Raw genomic sequence first — 21,636 nt, forward strand, 5'->3', positions numbered from 1 at the left:
TGTCCTTGAATTTCACTTAAATGGAATCCCATTTTATGTATTCTGTATTTGGCTTATTTCACTTAAACATGTTTTCGAGACCTATCCACATTGATGGGTAACAACAATAACAAGGATAAGTTGCACCCCCATTGTATGGATATTGTTGCACTGTACGAATATATTATAATTTCATACATTCTCCTCTTGATGGATAGTTTGGTTGTCCCCAGTTTTGGGCTATTATGAATAAAGCTGTGATGACCACATTGTACAAGTCCACTTGTGCTCTTATTTTTCATTTTTCTTGGGAAAATGCCTAGAAGTGGAATTGGTAGCTCACGGGGTAGATTTACGTTTAACTTTATAAGAAGCTGTTTCCAAAGTGGCTTTACCATCTTATAGGCTCATCAGCAATGCCTGAGAGTTCCAGTTGTTCTACATCCTTGTCAACATGTAGTATCATCAGTCTCTTTAATTTTAGCTATTCTAGTAGGTCTGAAGTAGTGGCACATTGTGGTTTTTACTTATTTACTCCTGATGACAAATAATGGTGCATACCTTTAATTTGTTATTGGCCATTTATGTATCTTCTTTGTGAAATGCTTGTTCATATATTTATGCACTTGTTCCAGCATATCTTGAAAAGATTTCCTTTCTTCATGGAAATGTTTAGGTGCCTTTGTTAAAAATCAACAGACTGTGATGTGTAGGTCTGTTTATATTTTCTATTTCCTGGATCTATTTATCTATCCTATTATAATACCACAGTACCTTCATTCCAGTAGCTTTAAAAAGTCTTTAAATCAAGTAGTGTGAGTATACCAACTTTCTTGTTCTTCTTCAAGATTGTTTTGGCTGTACAAAGTCCTCACCTTTTCTAAACAAATTTTGGAATTATCTTATTGAACTCTGTTTCTTAAAAATCCTCTTGCACTAACTAGAGGCTTCCCTCTAGGCTGACCTTAAGACACCCTGGCTATAATTACTCCAGCAATGATGATTCCAAAAGCAAATCAGGAACAAGTTTCAAATGATTTGCTGAAATTCTAGATTTGCCCTGTATGTCATTTCTTTGACTATTAAATCAAGTTCGTGTCAATGAAAAAAATTAGTGTTACATGCTTCTTTTTGAGTATGTTGACTCCATGGATAGTTTTTCTTCTTTTTTAAAAATGTAAAATTCTTTTCAAAGTAAAAATGAATGTTCCTTGAAAATACTCAAATAACACATAATTCTAAAGTAGAAAATTACACTTTTCTGAAATTCTACCTCCCACCCCTTGTCAAGATACATTTGCACATGACAAATTTTACAAACTGTAAATTGTATGTTGTCTTTTTAAAATAAAAGTGAGAAAATAATGAACATATTTTTCTACCAAATATATGAACAGTATCTGTGTGTGTGTCTCCATCTCATCTACTATAGAACAGCTACGTCTCCTTAAAAGCAGCCTCTTCCATTATAAAGAATGAACAATATTTAATGTGTATGTGTTTGGTATAGATATGCCAATTTATATTCCTAAAAATATGATAGGATAGTTTTCTTTTTAGTACATTTGCCAAAAAGCATTATCAAGCTTTTTAACATTTGCCATTCTAGCACACTTTATGAAAACGAAAACTTAATGCTTTTTTTAATTTGTATTGAATACTGAAGATTTTTAGTATTTTTTCATGTTTTTGATCATTTTAGTTCTTTTGTGAATTTCATGATTTGTGTTTACTCTTCTGTCTTTTTTAATAGGTTCTTAATGGAGGTTATTAGCTCTTTGCCTAACATCACAAGATAGTGCTTTCAGGTAGGGGATGTCTGGATGTGAACTCTGAATCCAGCTCCACCATTTCCTATCTATGTTACCTAAGGCAATTACTTACCCTCTTCTGTGCCCAATGACGTCATCTATAAAATAAGAATAAAAATATCACCTGCTCCTTGAGGTGCTGTTATAAGGATTAAATCAGATAATCCATGTAAAGACCTCTGCCTGGTACATAGTACATACTCAATAAATGCTATGTATATATATAATAACATATGTATGTGTGTATATAAATTCATACACATACAACATACCCAACTTATTATTTTACACAGGCCTTCAAATATTTTGATGATCCCTTTTCTCAAAAAGCACAAACCAAGCTTCAAGACATGTAGTTTTCCATTTTTTGTAAATCAAATAAAAGATACTATTTTCTTTATCTCCATTCTTCTAACAACTTATTCTCTAGAAATGCTGAACTGGCCTCAGCTCTGAATCACTGAAAGTTACAAAAGGCAAAAAATAACATAGCTATCCAGTGGCTATTACAAAGTTCAGACAATGTAAATGTGTGAAAAATTCTGAAAGGTAGAGATCTTAAAATAAAACTGAAATTTTCTTGAACAGACTGACTACAGACTTAAGAAAAGCTGTACATTTGTCTTTGTCTCCAAGCTGGTGGTATAGAAGATCCTGAACTCATGTTCTCTCATGGACACACTGAATCTATACCTACATATAGAGTAATTCCTCCTGAAGAATAACTGAGGGCTGACTGAAAAGGCCCTGCAAAACAAAGGATAGAGGGACCACATGAGGTGAGAGCAATGAAGATATGGTAACTACAGGAAACCCACCCCCCAAAACTGCAAACTGCAGCGGGGAGGGATAGCACTAAAGGGCCCCTGGACAGATTTGCCCAAGCTGGGCACAACAAAAGAGCAGTGGTTTCACAAGAAACTAGACTATAAGTGAGGAAAACCCATTTCTAACCCTAGAGAGTCCACAAAACAGTAAGAAACTGCTACTAAACTCTCTCCAGGGTTGGAGGTGCAAGTGAGAAGTATTGTTTATGTTCTCCCTCTACCTTGATAACACAGGCAAGAATTGGGTCCAGGTGCTTTAGCTGGTCTGCCACCTCAAAAAATCCTGGGCTTTTTGCCCACACCATCATCAACATCCTTCCAAGGCAGCAACTCCACCTATGACCAACCAGCTCCAGGTGTTCCACCAAGGCAGCCCCAGCCCTTGGCCACGAAATCTCCAGCTATCTTGCTGGAGTGCCCCTTGCCAAGAGTATCCTGGGCCTGTCCCAGCTCCAGCAGTCTCGACAGGGTGGTCCCAGTGCAGAGTACCATGGGATTTGTCAGCTCTCATCCACTTCAGCTCCAGCCATCCCACTGGGGTGTCTCTTGCATGGAGCACGCTGAACTGCTCTGTCCTGACTCCAGCAATCCCACACCAAGGGAGCCCTGGCACAGAACACCCCTGGGACTACCAGACCATGCCCATTATAGTTCCAGCTAGTTAAGCCACCAGGCAACACCATGTATGTAGGGGGCATTCCTAAATATGTCTGAGAGAGGTATCAGTTTTACCTAATTCATAGAAAGAAACATAGAAAGTAAAACAAAATGAAGAGATAGAGGAATATGCTCCAAATGAAAGAACAAGGCAAAACTTCAGAAAAATAACTAAACAAAACAGAAATAAGCAATCTACTTGATAAAGAGTCCAACATAATGGTTATAAAGAGGCCCACTGAACTTGAGAGAAGAGTGGATGAACTCAGTGAGAACTTCAACAGAGATGGAAAATATAAAAATTAACCAATTAGACCAAAGGAATACAGTAAGTGAGATTAAAAATACACTGGAGCAAATCAACAGTAGATTAGAGCATGCAAAAGGAGGGATGAGCAATCTGTAAGACAGGGTAACAGAAAGTACTGAGGTTGACCAGCTAAAAGAAGCAGGATAATAAAAAATAAGACTAGGTGTGGAACCTCTGAAACATCATCAGGTGTAATAACATTTACGTTATAGGAGTCTCAGAAGGAGAAGAGAGAAGAGGTAGAAAACCTCTTTGAAGAAATAATACCTGAAAACTTTGCTAACCTGGGGAAGGAAACAGACATCCTGGCCCAGAAAGTATAAAAAGTCCCAAACAAGATGAACCCAAAGAGGTCCACACCAAGACACATAATAGTTAAAATGGTGAAAATTAGGGTGCCTGGGTGGCTCAGTTGTTAAGCATCTGACTTCGGTTTAGGTCATGATCTCATGGTTTATGAATTTGAGTCCTGCATCAGGTGAACTCAAGCCTCCCTTTGGGTAAGCTTGTGCCCCGCTTCAGGTGAGGACCAGCCCTGCGTTGGGGGAGCATGAGCCCCACTTCTTTCTCTCTCTCTCCCTCATTCACTTGCCCCTCCCTCTCTCTCAAAATAAAATAAATAAAATGTTGAAAATTAAAGATAGAGAATCTTAAAAGCAGCATAAGAAAAGCAAAGAGTTGTGTACAAGGGATACCACATAAGGCTATCAACTGATTTTTCAGCAGAACCTCTGCAGGCCAGAAGGGAGTGGCATGATACATTCAAAGTGCTGAAAGAAAAAAACCCTACAATCAAGAATACTCTACCTAGCAAAATTATCATCCAGAAATAAAGGAGAGAGAAAGAGGTTCCAAGACAAACAAAAGTTATGGGGTCCATCACCATTAAACTGGGCTTACAAGAAATGATAAAGGGACTCAAGCAGAAAAGGAAATAATTTGAACTAAATTATGGAAGAAAATGATTTTACTGGTAAAAGCAAACATATAGTAAAGATAGTACTCAATTACTTACAAAGTTATATGAAGATTAAAAGACAAAAGTAGCAAAATTAATTATACCTAAAAAATCAGTCAAGGGATTCACAAAATAAAAAGATGTAAAATATAACATATACATAAAATGTATAAGTGGAGAGTAAAAGTACAGTGCTTTTAGAATGTATTCATACTTAAGTGACCATCAATGTAAAATATATTGCTATATACTTAAAATGTTATATCTGAAAAAAATGCCATTTTTTAACTTTATGGTAACCACAAACCAAAAACATGATACAAAAAAAAAAAAAAAGAAATTGAAGTATAACACTACAGAAAGCTGTCAATCATAAGAGAGCAAGGAGGAACAGAGAAGAACTACAAAAACAACCAGAAAACAGTGAACAAAATGACAATAAGTACATTACTATCATTATTTTAAGTGTAAATGGTCTAGAAAACTTCCAGGGAAGATGGTGGAATAGGAGGATCCTGGGCTTACCTCGAACCAGAGATACAATTAGATAAACACACATCAGTGTAGATAAACAGAAAATATGAGCAGAAGACTGGCATAACAGACTCTCCACAGGTAAATGTAGAGAAAGGGCCACATTTAATAGGGTAGGTAGCAAGGGTGGAAATGAAATGGGGTCAGGAGGCAAATGAACCTATGGGACTGTCCACAGGAAGGAGGGATATTGTGGGCATGGAGAGGTGAGAAGAGTAGACTGGACTGGGATTCCCAGGTACAGAGGGCATGTACTAGGAAGACAAATCTCCATAAAATTTGGCTTTCAAGGCCAGAGTTGCCTGACTTACAGAGTTCTTAACAATCAATGGGGCTTAACACCTGGACTTTTAAAACCTGGCTGGCTTGGCACTGGAAGAGCAGGGAGGGTGAGAGGAAACTGAATCCCCACCCTTAAAGAGACAGCACAACAAACAGCACTGGTGAGATATAGCATAGAAGAAGCAATTTGAAAATGCCTGGGATATATGGGAAGGAGATTTATTTAATGATCTCAAAGCCTGTGCTGGAGGAGCAGAGATCTTTGGAACCTTCTCAATCACAAAAGAGCTGGCAGGCACCATCTTCCTCCCCATATCCCAACCTAGATACATGGACACCTACAGAAGCAGCACAGTGCCAACCCTCTCCACCTAGCTTGGTAACAGCACATGAGGCATTCTTCTGTGGACAAACCAGCAGGCCTCAGCAGTTTTCCCAAGTGCCTATAGATCCCTTCCCACAAGGACCAGCCAGACAGAAAATCAACAAGGAAACAGTGGCTTTAAATGACACATTGGACTAGATGGATCTAACAGGTACATTCAGAACATTCCATCCTAAAACAGCAGAATATACATCCTTTTCAAGTGCTCATGGAACATTCTCCAGAAGAGATCATATATTAAGCCACAAAACAAGTCACAACAAATTTGAAAAGCCTAACGTCATACCGTGCATCTTTTCTACCAATGCTATGAAACTAGACAGAAATCAACCACAAGAAAAAATCTGGAAAGAATACAAATCCATGGAGGTTAAATAACATTCTACTAAACAATGAGTGGGTCAACCAAGAAATCAGAGAGGAAGTCAAAAAATATATGGAGATAAATGAAAGCAGTCTAAAACCTTTGAGATGCTGTAAAAGCTGTAATAAAGAGTGAAGTTTATAGCAATAAAGGCCTACATCAAGAAGAAAAATCTCAAATAATCAATCTAAACTTACACCTAAAGAAGGTAAAAAAGAATAACAAACTAAACCCCAAACCAGCAGAAAGAAGGAAATAATGAAGATTAGAGCAGACATATATGAAATAGAGAGTAAAAACACAACAGAACAGATCAATGAAACCTGAGGCTGGTTCTTTGAAATGATCAAGAAAATTGGTAATCCTTTATCTACCCCCTTATCACAGATAAGGAAATAGACAAGGATGTCTACTCTTACCATCTTTATTCCAGAGAGTATACCCACTTATCGTCAGTGTTTTCCTGGCACTAAAAAGAACAGAAGGGCCCCGGGATTTGCTGCTTTTCCATCATGGCAGGACTCTCTTTTCAGCCTTTGTGACACTTGCAGACCCAGCTCTGTTAACTGGTGGGTGGTGAGCATGTGTGTGCACACATGGTCTCTTCCTCTACTCGATTTCTCCCTGATCCTTGCCAGAGAGCCCTGTCACTGCCAAGCCCTGCCGCCTCAAACCCCAACTTGTGACCCAAGTGCAACGCGGATCAGGAGCTGGGGAGATCAAGTGACCCTTCTCTATGGATCTTCCCTGGGCTGGGGCCAGCGGTGCTTAACAAGGAAGGGGACCAGTGTAGCAACTTGCCTGGGACCCTACCATTCCCTCACATGGGGGCTTGTGCACTGGCTGTAGGGGTTTCCCCAGGGGTCAAAGGCCTGGGACAGTTCAGTAGCTGCTGTTCACGAAAGCACATCTGGCCACATGCATACCCCCTAGATTCAGATTGCTTGGAACTTTAAAGCTGTTCAATTTGGTTTTGTTTGTGCTAATTAAAAAAAAAAAAAAGTTTTTAATGAGGAAAAAATTGGAACACCCTGGGAAGGTCCTGGTTTCTTTGCTTCTCAGGGTACTGTAAGGCCTTACCTCTAGGAATCACTCTCTGCTCCATTTTTCTGGAAGCTGCCTAAACCTGCCCACATCCCCAGAGATCTGTGTCCCCCTTCACCCTCTGCTCCACAGAGGCTGGGCCAGCTGCATCTCCTAGGGACCTTGCATGAAGGGGAGGGATGCTTGGGCCTTGGCCCAGGCCACCCCTTTCTGTATACCTAGTGCTGCCTGCCTTGCTTGTGTCTGCTTCTGTATGTCAAGACTCTAGAAACTAGAAAACAACAACAACAAAAACAAGCCATGGCAATCACAAAGGAAAAAAAAGTCATCTAACTGGTGAAGGAAAAAGTAAAACTGTCACTATTTGTAGATGACATGATACTAAACAGAAAACTTTAAAGACTCCACCAAAAAAAATTGGAATAAATGAATTCAGTGAAGTTGCAGAATACAAAATTAATATACAGAAGTTTGTTGCACTTCTATATACAAATTATAACGTGGCAGAAATTAAGAAATTAATCCCATTTACAATTACACCAAAAATAATAAAATACGTAAGGATAAACTTAACCAAGGAAGAGAGAGACCTGTACTCTGAAAACTATAAAACTCTGATGAAACAAACTGAAGATGAAACAAAACAATGGAAAGATATTCCATGCTCCTACATTGGAAGAGTTACAATGTCTATACTCAAGGTACAGATTCAACATAATCCCTATCAAAATATCAATAGTATTTTTCACAGAACTAGAACATAATCCTAAAATTTGTATGGAACCATGAAAGACCCCAAATAGCCAAAGCAATCTTGAGAAAGAACAACAAGCTCTAGGTATCACAACTCCAGGTTTCAAGATATACTATAAGGCTATAATAATCAAAGCAGTATGGTCCTGGCACAGGAAGAGCTACATAGATCAATGGAACAGAATAGAGAGCTCAGAAATAAACCCATGCTTATATGGTATCTTGATCTATAGCAAATGAGGCAAAATATACAATGCAAAAAAAAAAAGTATCTTCAATTAATAATGTTGTAACAACTGCATGCAAAAGACTAAAACTAGATCACTTTCTTATACCATACATAAACTCAAAATGGAGTAAAGACCTAAATGTGAGACCTGAAACCATAAAACCTCTCTTAAAAGAAAACATAGGCAGTAATCTCTTGGACATCAGCCTTAGAAGAATTTTTCTGTATCTGTCTTCTCAAGGAAAGCATAAACAATTGGTACTACGTCAAATGGAAAAGCTTTTGCACATCAAAGGAAACCATTAACAAAATGAAAAGGCAACTAACTTACTGAATGTGAGAAGATATTTGGAAATGATGACATCTATTAAAGGTTTATATCTCAACTATATAAAGAACTCCTACAACAACAAACACCCCCCACAAATAATACAATTAAAAGGGCAGAGGACCTCAATAGACATTTCTCCAAAGAAGATACAGAGATGGCCAAAAGACACATGAAAAGATGCTCAACATCATCAGGAAAATGCAAATCACAACTCCAATGAGATACCACCTCACACCTGTCAGAATGGCTAGTTCAAAGAGATAAGAGAAAACTAGTGCTGGTGAGGACATGGAGCAAGGGAACATTTGTGTACTATTAGTGGGAATATAAATTGGTGCAGCCACAATAAAAAAACCATATGAAGTTTCCTCAAAAAATTAAACACAGAAATACCATATGACCCAGTAATTCCACTTCTGGATATTCACCTGAAGAAAACAAAAGCACTTGAACATGAAACAAAAACATGAAAAGACATATGCACCCCTATGTTTATTGCAGCATTATTTACAAAAACAAGATATGGAAGCAACCCAAGCATCCTTGGATAAAGGACAAATGGATAAAGATATGGTACCTTTATGGTTCCATACAATGGAATATTACTCAGACATTAAAAAAGAATGAAATCTTGTCATTTGCAACATGGATGAACCTAGAGGGTATAATGCTAAGTGAAATAGGTCAGACAGAAAAAAATAAATATCATATGATTTCATTTATATGTGAAATCTAAGAAACAAAACAAACAAAAACAGAAAAAGACTCATAAATACAGAGAATGAACTGGTAGTTATCAAAGGGGAGGTGGGTGGAGGAATGGCTGAAATAGATGAAGGGGATTAAGAGGTACATACTTCCAGTTATACAAAATAAATATGTCATAGGGATGAAAAGTACAGGATAGGGAATATAGTCATTAATATTTTAATAACTTTGAATGGTGAAATACAGTAACTATATTTACTATGTGAGCATTTCACAATGTATATAGATTTGCTGAGTAACTATGCTGTATATCTGAAACTAATATAATATTGTATGCCAACTATACTTCAATAAAAATTGATAATTAAAAGTTAACTACCTATGTAAAAATGGTTAAGTTTAAATTCATTAATTAAATATATATAAGGAATACATATATAAGTTTATATGCCTTTTAGATAGAAAAAATCATTAAAACCAAATTTAAGTAAAAATTTAAAGAAAAATTATTTTTATTTAATCTATTATAAAGATGTGAATTTCCATATGCATTTGTAAATGGAAAACAATATTCTTAATTTAGTTAAAATTTATCAAATGCAAATACTCAGAGCTCTTAATAACTATGGATAATAGAACAATTAAACAATCAGTTAGGTGACTCATAACTAACCAGAATAATCTTTCCTGACATGTACACAAATAAAGGGGTGACAGCAATTTAAATATCCAACTGTCGGGTTAAAAAAGCATACCAATGGCTCTAACGGATATCTCCTCTTGAATCATGAAATTAATCAACTGGATTTTTTTTTAATTACTACATACAGTATCAGAAACTAAATTTATTGCCAACTACAGTAATAAGTAATCAGTTACCTATCTGATTTGCAAAATTCAGTTTTTCAAGATGAAAACTCTAAAGATAATACTAATGTTAATTGAAATTATTTTGCAAGATTAATAGTCAAACTATTTTGGCTGTTCACTTTACATGAGGTCTCAACTTAAGTCAACTTTAAACAAACTAAGAATCACTATATGACTATGCAAGACAGGTTCAGTTAGTGATCATGAAGTCAAAACTACACAAAGAACAGTATTAAAAACAGTTTATAAAAGGGAAACAAACACTGACAATTTCTAAGTGTTTTTGGAATTTGGGAAAGAGTAAATAAATTGCTGACACTGCAGTGCCATGTGCCTTCTATTCTTGAAAGGATATTTAAAAAAAAAAAAAAAAGGGGGCGAAAGCCATACCACTTAATGTCACACAGGCAGGAGAATCTTAATTTTCTACAAAAAATTTATCCAGAGGCCACAAACCATTATTACTCACATCAGTGGCTTAAACTAGCTCAATTTTATGGCTGAGAAAATATGAAGGTAGTAGAGAAGAAACTTTGAGTACCTTAAATAAATATTATAAAGGGAGGACTGGGAAACTCTGAATCACTGAAATCATCTAATTGGATGAAATAGAAACCAAAAATCCCTAACAGCCTGGCATTGCCTTTCCCACACTCCTTGCTCTCTTGTGACTCCTCACTGAGGTCATTTCCTGGCATCCACCATGGCATAACAGTGGCCAGCAATCACAGCCTCTGAAGTAGTAAAAGGACCATGCCCCTTTAGGGAAAAGAAGACCTCCTGAACTGCTCTTTTCCAAAGACACCCCTTAAAGGGATGAGCTAATAAGAAAGACCTGAGTCCTACCCCATCAGGAATTCTGTGATTGCTGTTGCTTGTCTTCAGCATGCACTAAAGGCACCTAACTGCTTATTAGGGGAAGCTCCAAGTCTGGGGTGGGGAAGGAGGTGGAAAGACAGCCCTCCTCTGCATCATTTACAAATAAATTATGTTTCTCAGTAACAACCAGAGTTTCAATGGAGATAGATATGAACAAGTGTTAGTGGAGACTGAAGCTTAGTGACCAAGCCTTGTTGTAGCAATCATTGAACATGCAGGAAACTTGGAGTGGCTATGTCATGATTTTTCCCATTCTCACAGAAACATCACAAATAATTTCATAACCTTAAACAAATACCAAATAATTTAAGAACAATGTCAGTGCTAACAATTATGTTTAACACATGCTAATCATCGGAAAAAATATTAAATTTAACTAAATTCACTTAAACTAGGCAATGCCACACAGAACTACTGATGTGTGGGATATACTTTATATTCACATTTTAACTCAGATGCAATTGTTCAAACTTCAGGGAGTGCATAAAACTACCATATGAGAATTCACAGAAGGTAAGAACGTGAGTGCTAAAAGGCTTATTTTGGGGCGCCTGGGTGGCTCAGTCGGTTAAGCAGCCGACTTCGGCTCAGGTCGTGATCTCGCAGTCCGTGAGTTCGAGCCCCACATCGGGCTCTGTGCTGACAGCTCAGAGACTGGAGCCTGCTTCTGTTTCTGTGTCTCCCTCTCTCTCTGCCCCTCCCCCGTTCGCACTCTGTGTCTCTCTGCCTTTCAAAAATGAATAAATGTTAAAAAAATTTAAAAAAAATAAAAGGCTTATTTTAATTCAATTCAACAAATAATATCTACTGCGTACCACCTAAAAAAAAGTCAACAAGAATAATGGAAACTAGAAGATTACATGACTAACTCTTTTATTGAAAAAAATTAGAATAATCACTGCAAAACCATGTAGCAAATACTTGAAAGATAACAAACTGAAGACTGACCTACAGATTTAGTTAAGACTGTATACTAATAAACTACCCATCTTTGTTCACTTAACAAGCATTTACAGAGCATCTTCTGTTATGTAGACTCTGCTAAACCCTGGGAGTGTGGATATGAAAAAGTCAGCCACTGTGCTAAGGAGTCCCAGCACAGCAGAACAGCAGCAAGCAGATGATGACAATTCCTATGTACAAGAGGGACAGAAAACTGCTTCAGGAGCAGGAGGGATGAGGGAGACCAACCCAACCTGGAGGTGTGCAAGGAGGTGGGAAGGAAAGCTTCCCAGAGGAGGCAGTGCCTACTTATCAGAAAAGAGCAGGAGTGGAGAAGGCTTTCAGGACTGAAATGGCTCTGACTGCCAGTTGCCTAGAGAAGGGATGTGTAAGAGGTATAGGGAAGAAGCATGAGGGAGGTAAAGGATAGCCATAATTAAGCGTAAGCAATGTCTAGCAAGTTTAGGTTTAAGCCTGAGGGATAATAGGTCATCCTGAAGCGTTTGAAGCAGAGGAGTGACAGATCTCATTTATATTTTAGAAAGAGGAGTTTTTCAAAAAGGCAGAAGTGAACCTGAAACAGGCAAGATTGGGTGCTGGTACGAAGAAGAGAACCCTCAAGTATCTTGACAAGAAACTGAAAAATGATGAGGGGCAGAACTCAGAAATGGAAACGAGGGGACTCATAACCAAGTGTTTTCTTGAACAAGATGGAGAGGGGAGTCTTAGCTGAGGTCTTCACCCATTCCCAGTTGAGTGGAGGTTCAGCAGCAGAAAGAGCCGATGTGGTGATGATGAGAAAGCAAAGGTGATGGTTTGCTTTTGGACTTACTAAGCTGAAGAGGTCTCTGGAATGTTCCAGTGGAGACATCTACTAGGAAGGCTGATAGAAAGACCTTGATCTCAGAGTAGAGAGATTAGGCTATAGATGTAGATGCTGGAGGCACCAGTCAGTCTGATTTTATCTAAATTATGGTGGATGAAATCACTCAGAGATAGTTTGAGGACAGTCTGGCAAGAAGAGAGAAAGATAGAGTCCTGGGGATACCAACAGTATAAGGCTATGCAGAGGAAGAGAAGCCAATCCACCAAGGAAGCTGAGGGCTGTCAACTAGTAGTGGGATCAGAGATGCCACAGAAAGTCTCAGGAAGGGAGTTCAACAATGGGAGTACTACAGAAACATGGAATATGAAGTGTTTGCATCACAGATTCCAAACTACAGCTGACCCTTGAACAATGCAGAGTTTGGGGTGCTGACTCCTAAACAATGGAAAATCCACTGTAACTTTGTGCAAAAAGTTAATTACTAATAGCCTACTGTTGACCTGAAGTCCTAACAATAACATAAACAGTCAATTAACACATATTTTGTATATTCTGTGTATTATTTAGTATATACAATACATACAATATATATTATATATTTATATATATTATATATAATACATTTCTACTGTATTCTTACAATAATGTAAGCTACAAAAAAAGAAAATGTTATTAAAGAAATAAGGAAGAGGAAATACATTTTCAGTGCTGTGCTGTGTTAAAAAAAATTCATGTATGAGTGGAACTGTATAGTTCAAACCTGTGTGTTCAAGGGTCAGCTGTATAGCATCAGAGGTAGCTTCAGTGAGAACAGTCTCAACTGGGGGGGGGGGGGGCGGGGATGTGGCAGGCTTCAGGGGATGAGAGAGATCAAGTGACACAAGAACACAGATAGCCCTAGCATGGACTCTTTGAGGGAAGACATAACTTTTTAAAAGCTGGGTTGTAAAGAGAAGAGTGATGGGGATTGTGATTTACAGTTAGGGCGACTACAGCTGCTAGTTTAGTGCTTAATGTCCTACCCCGTGGATTCACAAGAGATTATAAATAATCTGGTTATTTTAAGATTGCCAAAATTTAGAAAATTAGAACCACAGGTAGTAAGTGGTAATTATATGCAAGTCACTTAGTCAGATGTTATAAGGACACAAATTAACTAAAGCCATCTGCCTGCAAGAGACTTAAAACTTAGGATGTACATGCCTGTGTGCATGTGTGTGTGTTTGCACGTACATGGCCTGTCTATAACAACTGCTTTATTTTTGAATACCTGGGATTGCTAAACTATTTCCACAAAAGTTTGGCATAGCAAGGCTCAGGCTTTTCTTTCCCTATGAGATAATTTATTTATGTATACACAAGGTGAGGTGTTACAAATGAAAAAGGAAAAGTGGTCACCAGATATGCCATCCCTCTCAGCAGTCTTAGAAGGTGAAAGCAGCCCAGACGAAGGAGAAGCAGTTATCAGGCTGGTCCACAGCACTTGGCAATTTTTGTCTAATTCTTCTAAGACTGGGGGAAAGGGCAGGGCAGTGACATTTAGCTCACTAGCAGTGGTCCAGGAACAGTAAGGGCGATATCTCAGTATTGTGCACTGTTACCCTGAGTAGAAAATAGATTTTACTGAAAACGCTTCTAATATCCATCCCTTGGAATTCTGAAACTTTCAGTCATTGCTCTACAAAAATACTTAAATAATTTGAAGTCTGTAAATGTGAAAAGAACCTCCTCACATCATTAAAAATTCCTCCAAAATTGGGGAATAAAAACAGATACAAAAATATATATATTACGTACATATACTAAAGAATTATAAAAGAGGTTAAAGCGTGTAGTAGGGATTCAGGAAAAAAGAGTCCTGTTGGGGTTGATGGAGGAAGACTTTCCAGAAAAACCACTCCTTTCATAGATGGACCCTGAAGCATGCACAGGCTAGCTAAGGAAGAGATGACCAGGAAGTGAAGACACTAGCAGAGGCACCCACGGTAGCTACAAAGAGGTCATCCAAGTAGTCGCTGAACAAATATTTACTGACCAGACTTATGTACCAAGCAGTAGTTTAGATACTGGAGGTACAGAATTCAAGAGGCAAAATTTTGTTTGTGAATTTGCAAATTTGTGATGAATTCTTCTGGTGGCATTTCTCACCTGATTTGAATAAGGATACTACATTATCACTCCTCATCTAAGTATTCATATGTTTCCCTGCAGAAATCCTTGCTGGGAATGTAACATAATATATGGCACATGCACTATGTCTTTCGAAAATCCAAAAATATTGAAATTCCAAAATCTGGGCCCAAGAGTTCTGAAAAGGGATTATAGATGAAAAATTCCAGAGGCTACTGACTGATGATCTTGAGAATGATAATTTGTTGTTAAAAGTCATGTGTGTTCACTTAAAGTGATAATTAACCCACTAACTATGACCTCATAGATTTAGCTGCAATAAGTTCAACCAGTATAAAGGCCAGTGCTGAAACCACATCTACAGCATTCTCCCTTGTAAGTAATTATTTTACAAGTAAAATATGAGTAGTTTTCACAGGTTAAATTTAAAACACCACACTTATTGCCCATTGGCCATGTCATTTCTTCAGGTTGGATGGCTAGTATGGTGATATTTAAGTTTAAGACCTGAATGATAAAAGGGAATCAGTTCTATGAAGGGAGAATTACTGCCTAAGCAAAGGGAAAAACCAGTCTTGAAGGGGTAAGGTGGAAGGATTTGGAAACAAAAAGATATGGGCAACAAAAAGGCTCACTGTGCTAAAGTGCAGCTGGAGAGAGACCATGGAGTACACTCATGGATGATGGGCCAAGCAACCAGGGCACCAGTCAAGGGCCTGCCCTGTCCTGTTTTGCACATTTTACTGTAAATATAATGGGAAGATACTGCAAGGATTGTAAAATATGAACAGAATTTGAGTTAAACTTTCAAAGGATATATTTGGAGGCACCTGGGTGGATCAGTAGGTTAGGCATCTGAATCTTGATTTTGGCTCAGGTCATGATCTCATGGTTCGTGGGTTTGAGCCCCACGTCAGGCTCCACAGTAACAGTACAGAGCCTGCTTGGGATTCTCTCTCCTTTTTTCTAAAACTTCCTCACTCATGCTCAAGTGTGTGTGTTCTCTCTCTCTCTAAAGATAATACACTTAAAAAAAAAGAATTACAAAAGGATACATTTGGACATGAACTATAATCCAGTTTGGACAAAGTATGTGTATAGAAAAGTAACAGAGTTTAAGGAAAAAAGATTAATTATGGCCAGCTGTAGGCAGAAGGACTCATATGACTATAATGATTGTCAGAAAATCAAATACTTATATAGTCACATAAAATATCTTTTTTTTTAAATGTTTATTTATTTTTGAGAGAGAGACCGATACAGAGTGCAAGCAGGGGAGGGGCAGAGAGAGAGAGAAGGAGACACAGAATCCGAAGCAGGCTCCAAGCCATCAGCACAGAGCCCAACATGGGGCTCAAACTGAGCCACGAGATCATGACCTGAGCCGAAGTCGGATGCCCAACTGACCGAGCCACCCAGGTGCCCCAAATATCTTTAATTTAATGATTATGGTTTTTAGTTTTGACTTCTAGCATCAAAATTATGTTATCACCTAATATTAACACCACACAATAAAAATCCAAAGGTATTTAAAGATTAAACAATTTAATCACCATCTAAGAAATGCACTACACAATAAAAAAAAAGGGTTTAAACAATTAGGTAAAAGAATGAAAATTAACTCAAGCCTATTAACAATTCACTGCTATATCTACATATATACATCTAAACAGAATCTATGCCTAATATCAACATGACCATTTCTATGTAAGGCTCTTATAAAAAAGGTTAATAGGGAGCCTGGTTTTACGTATTTCACACTATTTCATACTACACATAATCCACACATAATCATAAACATTTGACGCATCAAGAAGTTTGATTCAGCAAGCAATAGTTATTTTTAAAATATGTATCATGAAGTGATTTAAATGACTTCATTTGATGTCACAGAAATAATACTGGAACTGTGTCAATCATCCTTCTGTGGTCCAATTTTCTTTGCTAAATTACTATAATGATCAAAGTCTTACACATTTTTCCTCTATCTTTCACCTTTTCAGCATTAATAATTAGGTCATATATAGAAGTGACCAGATTTCTTAAATTTTTGGATGATAGTCACAAAGTTATCATATAAAACTGTCACTCATAGTATATCTATGCAATGAAGCCACATCGCGGGAAAAAGGTACATGTTACTAAAATGATTGAATACTATAAGGTGTAACTAATTATCTTCTGGAATTTAAGAATAATTTTAAGTCTTAAATATTAATAATATAAAGTACACTAATATCCAAACTATCAAAAATGGGTTTAAGCTAGTAAAACGTTAAAATCAAACTAATCCCTGAGTAAATATGAGAAAAAATGTGAATAAAAGAAAAGCATTTTAAGAATATGCTAATTGAGGGGCACCTGGGTGACTAAGTTGGCTAAGTGACTGACTCTTGATTTTGGCTCAGGTCATAATCTCACAGTTTGTGGGTCTGGGCCCCGCATCAGGCTCTGCACTGTCATTATGGAGCCTGCTTGGGATTCTCTCCTTCTCCCTCTATCTCTGCCCCTCCTTGGCAATCGTGCTCTCTCTCAAAATAAATAAACTTAAAAAAAAAAGAATATCCTGATTGATAATATCGTATCCATATTTATTACTCTAGATGTACTGGCCTACTTTTAGAGAACTTCAGTAAATTGAAACCATTTACCTGTTGGTGGCAGGCAGTCTTTCCAATCAAAATAGCCTGCATAAATTCCAGGTTCTAAGGAGCCAACGATAGGATCTGCTTTCAACTCAATGTAATTTTCAAAGAGTCTTTGGTCTAATTCTTTCAATGAGGCCATGCTAACCTGTAAACACATAATAAAGAAAAACTGTGAGTTGTCTATTTGAGCATGAAGGAAAAAGTAAAATAATATAAATACTTCAGTATATTTGAAAAATACTTATAATTTTTCCTACAAAAATCATGATTTTTATTTATTTTCAGTAACAAAGACCACAGGTATTTAACAAGAACTAATTACCACATATGGACTATACACAGAAAGTTCAGCCTACATGAACTGCAAGTTCCTGCTGGTAGTGGGAATAGAACAGGGTAAGGAAGGTAGCCTCAGTCCTACAAGTCTGTGCCTGGTCTCACTGGTACTCAAGAGGCCAAGATGTTGCAGAGTAGGTAGGTAGAGTCCTAAATTTGAGAGTAAAGAATCTGTGGGCCCCAGGGCCTCTGCAGTGGACTATTGGTGATCTGTCTGCTTCTACACCACATAGTCTAGCAGCTATAAACAGGAATATCTGTGAAGAAGTAAAATTCAGATGTAGAAAAGACAAGCAACAACTTGAACTTAGAAAAATAATGAAAACATTTAAGGAGATTAACGTACAATACAACACAAGACTTTACGGAGATAATACACATGATTTCAAAAAAGCTAACAACTGAGTACATTAATTGGAGCAACCAATGGTCACTACTGAGACTGAAATTGAGTGTAATAAGTACTTCAAAGCACTGAGTAAAATGTAAAGGGGTGGAAATTAGGAAGGAAGAGACTTAGATCCAGGAACTCTTATATGCAAAGAAACAGAAATTCAAATAGGATAATATGAGCGGTCACAGAAGAGATAATAAACAAGCAATAGTGGGGCGGAGTTAAGAAGGCAGAATAGTAAGAGGGTCCTGGGCTTGTCTTGGCCCTCGAACACAGCTAGAACAACGAACCATTTTGAACACCTAGGAAATCGATCTGAGGATTAATAGAACAATCTGCCTAATTTGAGGGACAAAACAGGGCTGGTACCTGGTGTGGAGAGGTGAACTGGGGGAGAGAAGAGCTGCAGTGATGCAGAGGGGAGGGAGAGGAACAAAGAGAGATGGGGAGAGTGCAGTGTGTCATCTTTGCTCAAGAAAGTACTCCCCATGAATGCAGCTAGAGAGAAAGAGTGAATACATGCACAGGGGACTGCACAAGAAAATTGTTCCCCAATATCAATGGCAGAAAAAAAAGGAGAGGGTTTCAATACTACAAGTTTTTTATACACAGTGGAGCACAGAGTCTGAAGTTTCAGAGGTCAGTGCCTGGCAGTGCTCCACTAAGAAAGCAGGGCAGAGGCCTAGGAGCAGACAGTACAGTCTGAGATCCCCTGGGTGGCACAGGGAGAAGCACTTCCCCTGCTTAGAGTGCATTTGGTAGTGGCGATAAGGCCTCTGCGAGGCAAAAGACCGGGCAGACACCATCCCACCAAGCTTCTATGTTCACCCATATAAGAACAAAGATGCTGGCTGAGGGCAGCAAACCCTCGCACCAGCTGTGTATTGCAATTTACCCTAAAGTCTGAGCTGCTGCTGCTGCACAGATGCATGATCATTTCCTGGTCTCCGTGCAGGGAGACCCTCCCCCAGAGGATCATTTTGAGTCCAAACCTCAGGGTTTTTTTAAGTGCAGTGTTTTGAAGCAGCCAAGCCTGAGGTAAAACTGTGGAAGGAGGCACCAACTGGTAGGTGAACAACTCTGGGGTAGGTGGGGAGCTGACAGAAGCAGGAAACACAGGAGAGGTAATCCTCTGTCAGTGAGAATACTAACAACTTCCTCCTCTGGAGATTTGAGAGTTGGCAGAGCCAGTTTCACCATTAGCCCAACACGGACAGACTCCAGTGAGCTAAACAGCACCACCAAACAGAGAATGGAGCCATTACACCAAAGCCACACTGCCCACTCCAGGTACAGCTCCACTGTAGCAAGCTGACCTGAGAAACTAAGTGGCAGTATCCTCCCCAACAGGACCAGCACAAATCCCTTCCATGTGCTCAGTCTACTGTACATAGAGTATTGCAAAATTTCAGCACTAGGAGAAACTGGATCTAGATTCACTTGGGTTCCTTTTTTGTTTGTTTGAATTTTGCTTCTTTTTTTTTTTTTTTTTTGGTGTTGTTTTCTTTTGTTTCTTTGATACAGAAAGAGCAAATTTTTTTTTTTTTTATTAAAAATTTTTTTTTTCAACGTTTATTTATTTTTGGGACAGAGAGAGACAGAGCATGAACAGGGGAGGGGCAGAGAGAGAGGGAGACACAGAATCGGAAACAGGCTCCAGGCTCTGAGCCGTCAGCACAGAGCCCGACGCGGGGCTCGAACTCACGGACCGCGAGATCGTGACCTGGCTGAAGTCGGCCGCTTAACCGACTGCGCCACCCAGGCGCCCCGAAAGAGCAAATTTTTTAAATTTTATTTTACATATTTATTTCAACTTTTAGTTTTTTTTATTTATTTTTTAAATTTTTTTAACATTTATTTATTATTGAGAGACAGAGACAGACAGAGCATGAGCAGGGGAGGAGCAGAGAGAGGGGGAGACATAGAATCGGAAGCAGGCTCCAGGCTTTGAGCTGTCAGCACAGAGCCCGACGCGGGGCTCGAACTCACGGACCGTGAGATCATGACCTGAGCCGAAGTCGGTCGCTTAACCGACTGAGCCACCCAGGCGCCCCTCAACTTTTAGTTTTTTTTTAAATTTTAATGTCTTTTCTTCTTTATTCTTTTAAACATTTTTTTTAATGTTTATTTATTTTTGAAAAAGAAAGAGTGCAAGCAGGAGAGGAGCAGAGAGAGAGGGAGACATCAAAATCCATTGGAAGCAGGCTCCAGGCTCTGAGCTGTTGGCAGGGAGCCCGATACAGGGCTTGAACTCACAAGCTGTGAGATCATGATCTGAGCTAAAGGAGGATGCTTAACAGACTGAGCCTCCCAGGTGCCCCATTTTCTGCTTTTTTCTTATACCTATATTCTATCAAGCTTCTCTTAACAAGCAGACCAAAACACACCTAGGATCTAGCTTCCTTTACTTGATTTTTTAAAAGATGTTTAATTTTTTATTTCACTCTATTTATTATTATTATTGTTACTATCATCATCATCATCATCATCATCATCATTGTTTTTTCTTCCTCTAAAATGACAAGACAGAGGAGTTCATCTCAAATGAAAGAACAGGACAAATGACAGCCAGGAATCTTATCAATGCAGATATAAGTAAGATGCCTAAACTAAAATTTAAAATCATGATTTATGGGGCACCTGGGTGGCTCAATGAGTTAAGTGTCTGATTCTTGGTTTCAGCTCAGGTCATGATCTCATGGTTTGTGAGTTTAAGCCTTGGGTCAGGCTATGTGCTGGTGGAGTGGAGCCTCCTTGGGATTCTCTCCTTTTGCCCCTGCCCCCCCGCTAGCACTTACTCACTCTCTCTCTGTCAAAACAAATAAAAAATAAAAACACGATTGTAAGGATACTAACTGGGCTTGAAAAAAGCATATAAGACCCCAGAGAATCCCTTTTTGCAGAGATATAAGAACTAAAATCTAGTCAGGCCAAAATTAAAAATGCTATCACCGAGATAGATGTAAACCCAAAAGGAGGCCATAAAAACGAGAATAGACAAGACAGAGGAGCAAATTAGTGATACAGAACACAAAATTATGGAAAATAATGAAGCTGAAAAGAGGAGGGAAACAAAAGTCAGGGATCACAAAGACAGACTTAGGAACTCAGTGATTTATTAAAACCTAATAACATTCATATCATAGGAATCTCAGAAGATGAAGAGAGAGAAAAAGAAGCACAAGGTTTATGTGAGCATATTATAGCTGAAAACTTCACTAATTTGGGGAAGGACCAAGACATCAAAATCCAAGAAACACAGAGACCTCCCATTAAGTTCAACAAAAGTTGGGGCACCTGGGTGGTTCAGTTGATTAAGCATCTGACTTCGGCTCAGGTCATGATCTCACAATTCATGGTCTCAAGCCCCACATCAGGCTCTGCACTGAGAGCTTAGAGCCTGCTTTGGATTCTCTGTCTCCCTCTCTCTCTCTCTCTC

General features: G+C 38.4%; 1 protein-coding gene across 2 annotated transcripts in view; it reads right to left on the reverse strand.

The window, feature by feature from the left end:
- The window catches only part of EXOC2 (exocyst complex component 2), a 280,355-nt gene that overhangs the window by 55,233 nt on the left and 203,486 nt on the right, over positions 1–21,636 (reverse strand). For both annotated transcript variants that reach the window (XM_047101674.1, XM_047101673.1), the window contains one exon: positions 17,471–17,612. In XM_047101674.1, the coding sequence (XP_046957630.1) occupies positions 17,471–17,612 (142 nt within the window). The remainder of the gene's footprint in view (positions 1–17,470; positions 17,613–21,636) is intronic.

Source organism: Lynx rufus, unplaced genomic scaffold (assembly GCF_022079265.1).
Source record: "Lynx rufus isolate CCGP_SWC_20201006 ecotype Redwood Valley unplaced genomic scaffold, mLynRuf1.p SCAF_6, whole genome shotgun sequence".
In the NCBI taxonomy this organism is placed as follows: Eukaryota; Metazoa; Chordata; class Mammalia; order Carnivora; family Felidae; genus Lynx; species Lynx rufus.